The 12,182-nt window shown below is 39.6% G+C and overlaps 1 protein-coding gene and 1 long non-coding RNA gene across 7 annotated transcripts; one reads left to right on the top strand and one right to left on the bottom strand.

Moving 5' to 3' along the window:
• The first annotated feature begins 30 nt into the window (after window positions 1–30).
• Window positions 31–12,176, top strand: LOC108891766 (uncharacterized). 6 transcript variants are annotated; one of them, XR_007809977.1, is made up of 4 exons: window positions 31–752; window positions 9,516–9,632; window positions 10,274–11,834; window positions 12,019–12,176. It is a non-coding gene; the product is annotated as an uncharacterized LOC108891766 (long non-coding RNA). The 6 variants fall into 6 exon arrangements; XR_007809974.1 differs by lacking the exon at window positions 12,019–12,176 and having other exon boundaries at window positions 178–564; window positions 665–752; window positions 10,274–11,945; XR_007809975.1 differs by lacking the exon at window positions 12,019–12,176 and having other exon boundaries at window positions 178–564; window positions 10,274–11,945.
• On the bottom strand, window positions 2,068–7,401 carry si:ch211-152f22.4 (uncharacterized). Its single transcript, XM_018689071.2, has 3 exons — window positions 7,211–7,401; window positions 7,013–7,099; window positions 2,068–5,033 (listed from the first exon to the last, which is right to left on the bottom strand). The coding sequence occupies exon 3, from the start codon at window positions 4,974–4,976 to the stop codon at window positions 3,648–3,650; it is 1,329 nt and encodes a 442-aa protein (XP_018544587.1). The 5' UTR covers window positions 4,977–5,033; window positions 7,013–7,099; window positions 7,211–7,401; the 3' UTR covers window positions 2,068–3,647.
• Window positions 12,177–12,182: the final 6 nt, after the last annotated feature.

Genomic DNA, 12,182 nt, shown 5'->3' with positions numbered 1-12,182 from the left:
GAGATAAGGAGGGAAAAGTTTTAAACGTTTTAAATACTGTGTGCACTTATTTTGAAAAGTACTGAGAGACAACATGACCACATTTATAAAAACCTTCATGTGGTTCTGATCCGGGTCCCGTCAGGACCTTCAGTCTGACTTCCTGTCTGTAACTGGTTTTAATCCAACTTTATTTTTCTTTTCTTTCCCTTCAATAATAAACTGCCGTGCTTTTATTTTGGAAGGGTCATCGCTATAAATCCTGTCTGTGCGCGCGCGCGGCCGCCTATACACGTGCCCGTCAGCGTTACAGGTGAGCAGGTGAGCAGGTGTTGTCCTCGGGTAACAGTCAGATAAAGTCGTTGTTAACGAGCTGAACGCGGTTTAACGGAGGAGGTTCGGTCGGAGTTCAGTTCCCGTTCCGGTTCCGGGTCTTCTCTGTGAGTCCTGTCGCGGTTTGAATCAGATTCACGTGTCTGATTTTCACTGTCGCCATTTTGTTTGTTTTATGTTGTTTGCTGCACAGGAGGAGGAAAGTAACGAAGTACTTTCACTCAACTACTGCGGCCTACAGCACAGACTGAGGTACCTGAGCGTTACCTGAGCGTTACCTGAGTATTCTGGTTCTCTGTGTCTCTGACAGTTTGAACTGAAACAGTTTTCTCTCTGTTTTTGTCCCTGTGAGGCTCCTGTAGGAGCAGCGGCTGTTACCATGGTGACCTGACCTGTTACAGGTGAACCAGTCAAACACCTGGAGGGTGCGGTGATGTCAGGTCAGGGTCGTGTTCTGATTGGTTGGTGTGTGAGACGGATCCTGAGTCAGTCTGAATCTGATCAGTGTGTTTGATCATCACCTGGTCAGGTGTCATGTCCTGGGTGAAGGGGGGCGGGGCAACGGGTCGTCTAAATAATCTGTTAAAAATACACACCTGTACACACCTGTACAAACTTTATATTGTGTCTGTGAGTAAAAACTTTTTATTTTTCTCTTCACCAAGACGACGACGATGCAAAAAGCTTTGATCTGTCACGTCAGTGACTGTACCTCACCTGTAGTTCACCTGTACCTCACCTGTAGTTCACCTGTACCTCACCTGCAGTTCACCTGTACTTCACCTGTTACAGTGAAATGTTGCCTCAGTGGCAGTTTTTTCAGGGACGTGTTTGAAACCTGCTGCAGTCCGACAGGTGAGCCTTAAATGTGACCTGTCTCTGCAGCTTCACTCAGTGAGAACATCAGAAACACCTCAGACCTCAGAAATAAAAAACAGGAAGTTTGAACAAAGACACAAACATGAAGGAGAATGTGTGGCAGAGCTGTTGGACTGGATTGTGTGGGTGTACCTAATAAAGTGAGCAGTCACTCGGAGCTCAGGCTGGTGTTAATGAGAAATCTGCTCTGGTGTTATTTGGCCTGATTATTGATCACTGATTATTGACCATGACTGTGCTGTAAATGAGGACCCAGGTTGGTGGAGGTTTTACTCAGCTGTTTGTAGATGGATCCACAGAGGACGTCCTGAACCTCAGACTGTGTCGTGTCTCTGTCAGATTGACCTTTGTGCTGCTGCTCTCAGGTTGTGACTGAGCGAATCAACAGTGTCAACCCCAAATACCAGTCAGCCGTTACAGTTTCTAACAGATGTTTAACATGTGGCAGAGACTCAGACTCATGAGTCTGTTCAGAGCTGAAACAGGAAAGGTCTGATCAGATCCATGATCCTGTCTGGATCCTGGATCCTGGATCATCAGAGCTGAACAGTGAAGTGTTTGTCTGTCAGCTGTGAATCAGTCTGCTGCTCTGATGTGAAGGTGGCGCCCTCTGCTGGCTGCAGGTAAACACCTACACCATCTGTTAATGAGATTTAAAACTCAACAAAGACCCAGTGAAACAATGAGACGGAAAATTAATCAGTAACTATTTTAATTATTGACAGTAACTAAACATTAAACTGAACGTCTGTGGTTTCTGGTTGTTAGTTCAGTGAAACAGACTCAGTTATCAACAGTAAACTGAAGTCAGTAATAAAAAATAATCATATGAATTAATAAAAATACAGAATACAGTAAATAAAAATAAAAAACAGTAACTGAAGTCAGTAAAACAAATTAATAAAAAAATACAGCACACTTTAACAAACTTAACTACTTTTTCGAAGAGATATGAGACAGAAAAGACGTTCATCAGAGAATATAAGAATATAACATCATTTTAGTCACAAACAATATACAGATATTATATTTTTAAAGCTCAGTCTTAAAGTAAAACACTGAGAAGAAAACTGATAAAATGTTTCAGCTGTTTACTGATAATTTAACTGAAGAACTAAAGAAAAACTGAAACTGAACTTTAATTATTTCATATTTTGATATTTGGGAGATTTGTGTGAACACGTCAGAAATCATCAGGTTTCCATCAGTGTTTTGAATCCTTTAGGTTTTGGCGTCAGTCTCAGGTTCATGTTTACGAATCGGACGGAGCATGAGACAGAGTAATGTGGATTCTGTACCAGACTGTGGTGGTTCAGCCTTAAAATGAAGCTTAAATTATCCAGCAATCGATGTCCAACCCTTGGCTTCGGCCATGAGCTTTGGGTTTTGGACGATCACAGATGGAAGCTTGTGAAAAGGTTCACTGGAGCAGGGGCATCCACGTCTGTCTTAATTTCCAAAAAGTCGAATTGGTTGTACCATTTAAATCTGCTATGACCAGTTAGTGTGGCCTGTCTGACATAACCTCTACTATAAATCTTTGCACTGCTAATTTCTACCCAGATCTAGATTATACAAGAAAATGTCAAACTGAGTAATCCTACAAATCTAACTAGCATTTCACCAGTAGGTGGCGCTACTCCATCTACATTCTCCAGGATACATATTGAGTATGTCTGAGCTGATCCAACACTTTCCTCTGTTACTAATTCAGACTGTTGTGTATCTTTGGTCAGTGGATATCGATATGAATCAAATCTGTTTCTGTTGAACTTAAAGGTTCCTTTTCCTGCTCGGTGAGATGTGCAGAAGTCATCAGGTTCGTGTTTCTGTGGCGTGGAGCTGGAGAAAGTGACTCTGTGGTCTGTTGTTGTGCAGGTTTCACTCTGGTTGTTTTAGGGGGACCAGCAGGACCTGGTTTGGGTCTGGGACTGTAAAGTCTATCATCGTGCTCTAAAGGACGGCTTTGCTTCAGATGGTGAAACAGATCAGTGGTCTTTGTGGGAACATGCTGTGTCCGTTGAGATGTATTCTTCGGTAACGCTGTTGCTCAAGTTTTCTTTAACATTTTCAGTCGTCATTTTCTCTTTTATCTCGCTCCCTCTCCTGACGTGCTGCTGTTCACGGTTGCAGTTGCTCAAACATCAGCTCGTACTGTGTGAGTCAACCCAACCTGATGTTGCTGTAACTCTGTTCCAGACACGTGATTGGTTCAGTGCAACATGATTCTCATTATCGTTGGCTTTTTGTGTTGTCTGTCAAAATGAGTTCTATCAACATTGTAACGACCATGTCTTATATTTCTATCGAGGAAAAGTTACTCACAATAATTATCGTTTTATGGGCCAGCCCTGGATTTGGTGGAGGTATGCCATCTTTAATTTGCATTATATTTGTTACAGGAAAGTGTCTTTGTAAAAATATTGGAGTGTGTTGTTATCAGCTTGAAGAGAACTCTAAGACTCTGTTGACCAGTTGCTGTTGAGGAACAGGATCATGTTGAGGTTTTCTGGCTCGATGGAGTTCCTGAGGTTGCAGAAATGATCACCTGCCTCGGAGAAGGCTCTCTCCAAAGGCACAGCAGTTGAGACAACACCAAGTTTCTTCAGAGCAAGTTTGCTCAGTTCACCAAAGTTCTCCTTTCCCGTGTGCCTCCACCAAGAGAATGGGTTTGACTTCTCATCATTAGGAGTGTAGGCCACGTATCTCTCCAGGAGGTCTTTGAACTTTGCAGAAGAGCCGGGTCGTCCTGCACTGAGCTCCTTTACTATTTTTTCCATGACTTGTTTTTTGTTTTGGTCTTTCAGCCAGTTTTTGAGTCTTGGATCAAGGAATGTGTTCGGAGCCAGTGGGTGGTTGTTGACGTTACCAAATTTATTTTTACATTTTGACAGTAAGGCCTGAGCGACATTATTGTTTTTCTTTTCTTCAAGTTTGTCCATGAGTGTCTTCAGCAGAGGCAGCATGACTGAAATAGTCTCGAATCCTTTTCTTTTCATCTTGGATGTGACTTCCCTCAGAGGCTCCAGGGCAGATATGATGTTCTTGATTTTCTCTTTATCATTTTCATTTAGAATTAACTCTGTCTTGCCCCTCTCGTTGAACACCATCGGCATGGCTTGGTACTGCTGATGCAGCCGCTGAAGCATGTCCAGCCAACCGAACCATCGTTCCCCTGAGTACATGATCAGCTCCTCTTCTTTTATCTTCAGCTGCTGTTGAATCTTTCTGAGCTTCTTCTCAGCTTCACAATCATTCTTAAAGAATCTGACAATGTTCTGACACTTTCTGAGAACATCGGAGAACTCATCATTGCTCTTCAGATCTTTAAATACCTCGTCTAAGGTGTCAGCAAAACAAGGCATGTGTGACCACTTTGCTTTGTCATTTTTCAGTTGTGGTATGCCAGCTCTGATGACGGTGTGGACCTTTTCTTTCACACCCCAAGCCTCAATGACAGCTGAGAGTTGATTTTTAATGTTGGCTGCAGATTCGTCTCCAAGAAGACTGGTAGTTTGGAGCATGTTCGACTTGCGATTCCCAAGGTGATCCACAAAATGGCAGCCCACCGACAGATAGGAGTCTTCAGGTCTTGAGGACCACAGCTCACATGTCAGCACAATGTCGTCAGCAGAGGCCAAGGTACTTCGCAGCTCTTTTTCCTTTTCTTTGTAAACACTGAGGAGTTGCGAGCGAACCTCAGGTTTGGGAGGAATTTGAAAAGTGAGGTTTAGTGCATGGACAAAGCCCCTAAAGTTGGTGTCTTCTGTGATTTCCAAGGGCATGAAGATTTGATACAATCATCTTCAACAGGCTTTTAAGTGGTGTGCCCTGATTCCCAGCTGTGGAGGGAAACAGATTTAAAGTTCAGGATGACTTGGTATTTAGAGGGGCAGTTGTTTTCTCAACACAATGTCCATAGTCCTGCATCAGTGTCTCTAGAGAACAAATCTGCACCAGAGTTAACACTAGACTTTTTCATTCATAGTCAATATGGCTGTTAATATTCCGGCCACATAGAACAACTAGAACAAATCTATTTGTTTATTTATTTATTTCTATTTATGTTAAAAGAAATCACAAACACACTAACAGGTGGAGGCAGTGGTATTCCAGCAGTTCCTGTGTTCTACTTGGTAAAATTACAAATTTTATAGTCTGGAGTCTGTGGTGCACTCTGCAATTGTACTGCACTGATTCCAAAGATTGCATGACGTAATGTGAAATACTGACTCAGGAAAGTCATTGCTTGCCTTTGCTGCCTGTTCTTTACTGTGCTGCGTTCAGGGAAGAGGAAGAGTCTCTTAACTTTCTGATCGCACCTCGTATTGGTCCCTAGTTTTCCCCTGATGTCGGTCATGTCCCCATTTGGCCAGACAGCCTTCACTATATAAAACTTTTTTTTGTGTTTAAGTGGAGTCTGTGTTTGTGCTGGAAACTGGTCGTTTGTTGACGTTAGTGGATTCAGTTTTTAGGCTAACGTTAGCGAGCACTGCACACTGTAGGTGTTGTAGAACAGTGGAGGTGAGGCGTTTAGGCAAGGCACTCTGAAATATAAACGTCAGATCCTTTTGGAATGGGAAAAACGGAGCGGTAGAGCGCCCTCTGCTGGAGCACTAGGCAAATATTTCAAATGGCCTTTTAGATCCTAAATGTTACATTCAAACCAGTCATTACAGATTGAATATTTAATGTTTTCCCACGTTCATCGACATATTTGAACTTTGAAAAGTGACAACAATGTTCAGCATCGCACCAGCAGCATCACGTGATACGCTGGACAGTAACAAACATTCTGGCAATATTCAGAAAGTTGAGACAACTCTTATGATGAAGTAGTTCAGTTCAATTTGTGTGTTGGGCTCAGCCAGAGGAAGTCTCGCTCTCAGCTGGAAAAGGATGCATCACGATATCAACGATATAGCAGCGTGATGATGTGTTGCTGCATTTGTGTATCGTAGCGCACAATATAGTTTTCTTTCACCACAACAATGGTGGGAAATGAGCGCATCGACCTCTCTGGTTCCTAACAGAGGAGCTACGTCTACAAAAGGTTAGAACTCCAGCAAGACGCAATTTTATGCAAATTTTATAAGAAAACAGTCACAGCTAAAAGTGGTAACACAAACAACGTTTTACCACCTGAAGCAAAACCACAGACATGAATGTGACGAAACTCTGTGTCGTGCAAGGACCAGAGTTTATCTGCTGTAGCTGGTGATGTGTGGCAGAAAAACAAACCAACATCTCAACCAAGCTGAGATGGAAAACGAGCGACTGGAACTGTATGATGAGAAAAGCAAATGGTGGAATGAAATAACGCAAGCATTTGTTTTCTTACCCTGAGAGATATCAAAAACTATAACGTGCACAGACGTCTGTGCAGAGCCAAACATACGAGCTCTGATGACGAAATGTACGTCACTCTGACCTTCACGTTCTCGCAGTTGCAGCTTAATACGTCCATGTTGGCAACAGAGGAAAATAACTGACCAATCACAGCTGAGTATGTAAATCATGTGTTTAATGTTGAACACAGGCTTCAGGTTCATGAGAGGCTAAAGACAGCTGCTACACTGAGTTTATATTAAAACTCAAACTAGTCCACAAAGAGTCAGTTAAGTGTGAAATACATCTTTTTTCATGAGTTTAGTTTGCAGGTCTGTAATTTAATACCTGTGTGGCGACAAAGTCTCACCTGCCGTCCTCTGACAGGTGAGGGTTTGGTCTGAGTTTCGTTTCTCTTGGGTGAGAAAAGCCTCTCTGCCTCTCTGCCACATAAAGCTAACACATGTACATCATGTTTTTATTTGTTTGTTACCTCGTCTCTGTCTGACTTGATCCCGTCTTGGTGGCTGGAGCTGGTTTTCATGGAAGTTTCTTCGACCCATGTTGGACATTTGTCCAGCTGTTCAGGACAAACACAAACCAGGCTTTAATAACTGATTCAGGGACATTGTTTTAACAAAGAAATATAGTTTAAATGTGTAGAATTGAATCTTTTCATGCAGATACTTACAGCCACCTCTCAGTTTCTGTCTCAGATCCATCTCTAAGTCTGTATTTCTTCAGCGTCGTCTCCGTCCTCAGTTCCACCTCCGTCTGCTGTGCTCTGATCGCTGCTCAGCCTTTTATCACCTGAGCAGAGTCTGAAATATGAAACTCTGAGGAAACGAAAGTGAAACAGATTTCCTCCTGTTTTCTTTCTGCCGCTCCACCCAAAGGTGTAGTCAGTTGTTTGTCCTGTGAACTTGTCCTGACATGGCTGATGCTGAAACCTTCAGGATCCTTTTCACATGAAAGGAAAGTAATTAGTCTGCGGATCCTGTAACTGATGATCACAGGAAACGAAACTGAGGAATATGAAGTGACGAGTAAATCTGTTGTATTGTGCAAACGTCCGGACAAAGCACCAAGCAAAGAGAGTGATGAAATAAGGAGTTAAATACAGAGATAAATACACCACAGCCTCACTGTGGGTCGCTCCTGTGTGGTGACCGGTGGTGAAGAGTCGGGTACAGATACAGGGAAACAGCTCTTCTCCCTACAGTTTGTCGATGTTAAAGAAAAGAGAGGTGATCTGATTTTCTCCTCCTTCCTTTGTGAAAACTGAGTGAGCTGCAGTATAACGAACACCTTCAGAGTAAAAGTTACACTTGTTCAAGAGAAAGTTTGTTAAACCTCGACCAGAGGTTCATTCGTTCATTCGTTCATTCGTTTGTTCATTCTTCCTGCAGGTGAATGATTGTGCTTTCACCTGATTTAAGGGCAGGGTTGTGTAACCTTCGACAGTCATGGGTGGAGATTACCTTGAGCAGGGAATTATGACTATTATGGGCTTCAATAAAGACTGATCTATAAACTTTGAGGTGGTTTCTAAATGTTGAGCTTCAGTCGAGCTGGAAAAACTGATCATCCTTTGAAATCTGCTCAGTGACCTCACCTTTGTTTCGTCCTTTATCTGCCATTTGCATTTTGTTGGTTGGTTATTTGCCATGGACCAAAGATCCTCTGTGTACACAAAGGACACCCCCCTCCCTCAGGTCAAGTCAAGTCAAGTCAAGTCAAATTTTATTTATATAGCGCCAATTCACAACAGAAGTTATCTCGAGACACTGTACTTCAGGTGAAGTTGTATATTTCCGACCGACACACCTTTCAATCCTGAGATTCAGATTCTGATTAGAGAAGATTTGCAGAGGTACAGTGAGGTTCTTGAGCATCTCCCTGACTGAACTTTGTTTAAACAAACACTGTATTTACATACTGATTAAAGGGATTTACATCAAATATAACAAGTTTCCATCAGCCTAGTTTAATACTGAGGACTGACGGTAACTGAGGTTACAGGATTATTCTGTTGTATTATATACAGACCAGCATCATGTGAAGTTTACAGTGTGGATCGTCCTGTTTCATCACATCACAGGAGGATTCATTAACTGCCTGAGGAGGATTATCTCAACAATATAAATCAAAATAAATATCTAAATCACAGCTGCTGTGGGTTTTTGATGAAGGTAAAATGTGTCACAACATATTTGATAAATGAACACGGTGGTGTTCAGATGTGTCTTCAGATGTGATGAGTGGTTGTAGTGATCAGATCAGACAGCAGGTGTCACTGTGACTCTGAGGTTTCTCTGGTTTCTCTGGTTTACTGGCTCCATGCTGTTGATGATGCTGAGAGCGTTCACACTGCTGGTCCTCAAATCTTTATTCATCTATCATTTTATTATTCTTCTGAATGTTTTTAAGTCTTCTTTTGGAGAAGCTGACCCTTTTCTTTTTGATGTCTGTGTAGGGTTAGCATTTGAAAAAGTGTTGTGTCTCTGTAGGAGTTGTTCAGCAGCATGTTTCAGGTCATTTGTAGTAGACTGGGACAAGTTTTTAGATTTGTAGATGTCCATATTTTTAATGTTTTCTGTCTGAAATATTTGATAAACTGTGAAAATAAAAGCTGTTCAGACTGAGACAGAGCTGACCAGTAAAACCAGTCTGTTACTGGGACTGCGATGGATGGACGGGGGGGAATTAATCTGACAGACTGTGCAGAAAGTAGCCAATCAGTGAGCAGCTCTCCTGCAGTGAGGTGACTTTGATCAGTCATGTGATGTTTGAAGGAGGCGGAGCTTCTGTCAGATGTTTAATTTTATTAAGACGATTAAATTTAAAGACATTTTTATCTGTTTAGGAAAGGGGGGTGAGGGGTACTTTTACTCTGCTGTACTTCACTGTACTGTTACTGTATGTACTCTGTAGTGGAAGTACTCTGCAGTATTAGTACTCCACCTGTACTCACAGTGTTCTCAACTTTGTTGTAGGTCATTGAGGATTTCAGAGAAGGATCCTGATCCAGATCCTGAGTGAACCTGAACCTGCAGCTGAAGAAAACTGAACTCAGATGAGTCCTGGTTTATGTCTCACCACCCTGTTGTCAGGTGACCACCTCCTCCTCCTCCTCCTCCTCCTCCTTCTCCTGCAGCAGCAGGTGACTAACTCCTGTCTGTGTTAATTTTAACTGTTGGTCAGAGGGTGATTTTAAAAATATTTTAATATCTAATAATATATAACAACTACTTCTACATTTATTTACTTGGTTGTGGTTGTTATTCATTCAATGAAAACAACACAAAACAAAGACATTTTAAATATGTGTTAGTAAGAAGAAGGTTGAAATGTGAAATAATGATTCTGTATGTGAACGTCTGTGGTGGAAGAAATACTCTGACTTTTTACTGAAGTATAATAAACAACACAAGTTAAAATCCTGCATTCATGCAGTGTTTATTATTGTTGTGCAGTTCACAGTAACATACATGACTGCTTCAATGATTAGTTGATAGACACAGGATCAATAATCATTTGACTTTTTTCCAAATATTTGTTGTTGTTGGTTCTTCAGGAGGTGATGACAGTCAACTGTTGATTTTCTGAAACAGCCTCTAATGTTTGTTAAATGCTCTAGTTCAGCTGTAATGTTGAATATTTCTCTGTGTTTTCATGGTTAAACTGTCAATGAGGAATAGGTAGTAATGTACTGATCATTTTTCTTTGTATGTTTCTCTTTGATTTCCTCCAGGTGTCACCGCCTCATCCACAATCACAGAGACGTTGAGGATGAGGAAGACATCGTCCACGATCGTAGAGACCTTGTCAAAGATGAGAGAGACATTGTCCATGACCAGAGACATTGTCCCATGCTTCGTGGAGACCTGTGCAAGAATTGGTGGCATTGCCTGCAATCATGGAGACATCGTCCATGATCATAAAGTCATTGTTCATGAACGCAATATAAAAATAATGTACAAGTAAGCTGTATTAATAGAAGTAATGTAAACATAATTAGCAATATCAGAAGTAAGACGTAATAGTCAAAGTAATCTGTCACTAGATGTAGTTTGCAATAGTAAAAGTTATCTGTAAATTTAGAAGTAATGTGTATAAGAAAAGTATTATGTAATGGTAAAAGTTATCTAATATTAGAGGTAACAGTAAAACTAATCTGAAACAAAAGCAATGGATAAGTAAAAGTAAAAATATAAGTAAAAATGTCACATTATTGTAAGACAAAACATTTCAAAAAATGTCATACTATAGTAAGGGGTTAAAAAATGTCTAAAATAGTCATAATATAATAAGGAGTCAAAAATTTCAAAAATTGTCATAGTATAGTAAGGGGTCAAGAAAAAGTCAAAAATTGTCATAATATAGTAAGGGGTTTAAAAATGTAAAAAACTGTCATACTAAATTATGGTGTCAAATACCGCCAAAAAATGTCATAGTAGGGGGTCAAAAAATATTCAAAAACTGTCATATATAGTAAGGGGTTTAAAAATGTAAAAAAAATATCATATAGTAAGACGTCAAAAAATATCAAAAATTGTCATAATATAGTAGGGCATCAAAAAAATGTCAAAAAAAAGAAAAATGTCAGTATAGTAGGGTGTCAAAAAATGTCAAAAAAATATCATAGTATAGTAAGGGGTCAAAAGAATTCAAAAAATGTCATAGTATAGTAGGGTGTCAAAAAAATGGTCAAAAAATGTAATAGTATAGTATGGCTTCAAAAATGGTCAAAAAATGTCATACTAAATTATGGTGTCAAAAACCGCCAAAAAATGTCATAGTAGGGGGTCAAAAAATATTCAAAAACTGTCATATATAGTAAGGGGTTTAAAAATGTAAAAAACTGTCATAGTATAGTAATGTGTCAAAAAAATGTAAAAAATATCATATAGTAAGACGTCAAAAAATGTCAAAAATTGTCATAATATAGTAGGGCATCAAAAAAATGTCATAGAATAGTAAGGGGTCAAAAAAATATCATATAGTAAGGAGTCAAAAAATGTCAAAAAATATCATAGTATAGTAAGGGGTCAAAAAAATTCAAAAAATGTCATAGCATAGTAGGGCGTCAAAAAAATGTAAAAAATATCATAGTATAGTAAGGCGTCAAAAAAATGTAAAAAATATCTCAGTATAGTAAGGCGTCAAAAAAAATCAAAAAATGTCATAGTATAGTAAGGGGTCAAAAAAAATTCAAAAAATGTCATAGTATAGTAGGGCATCAAAAAAATTCAAAAAATGTCATAGTATAGTAAGGGGTTAAAAAAATTCGAAAAATGTTACAGTATAGTAGGGTGTCAAAAAAATTCAAAAAATGTCATAGTATAGTAAGGGGTCAAAAAAAATTCAAAAAATGTCAGAGCATAGTGGGGCGTCAAAAAAAATGTAAAAAATATCATAGTATAGTAAGGGTCAAAAAAATTAAAAATATCATAGTATAGTAAGGCGTCAAAAAAATTAAAAAAATGTCATAGTAAGGGGTCAAAAAAATTCAAAAAATGTTATAGTATAGTAGGGCATCAAAAAAATTCAAAAAATGTCATAGTATAGTAAGGGGTCAAAAAAAATTCAAAAATGTCATAGTATAGTAAGGGGTCAAAAAAATTCAAAAAATGTCATAGTATAGTAAGGCGTCAAAAAAA

The sequence above is a fragment of the Lates calcarifer genome, unplaced genomic scaffold (assembly GCF_001640805.2).
Source record: "Lates calcarifer isolate ASB-BC8 unplaced genomic scaffold, TLL_Latcal_v3 _unitig_2017_quiver_672, whole genome shotgun sequence".
Taxonomy (NCBI): Eukaryota; Metazoa; Chordata; class Actinopteri; family Centropomidae; genus Lates; species Lates calcarifer.
Note: the sequence above shows the minus strand (reverse complement) of the source record. Positions and strands in the feature narration are given on the sequence as shown.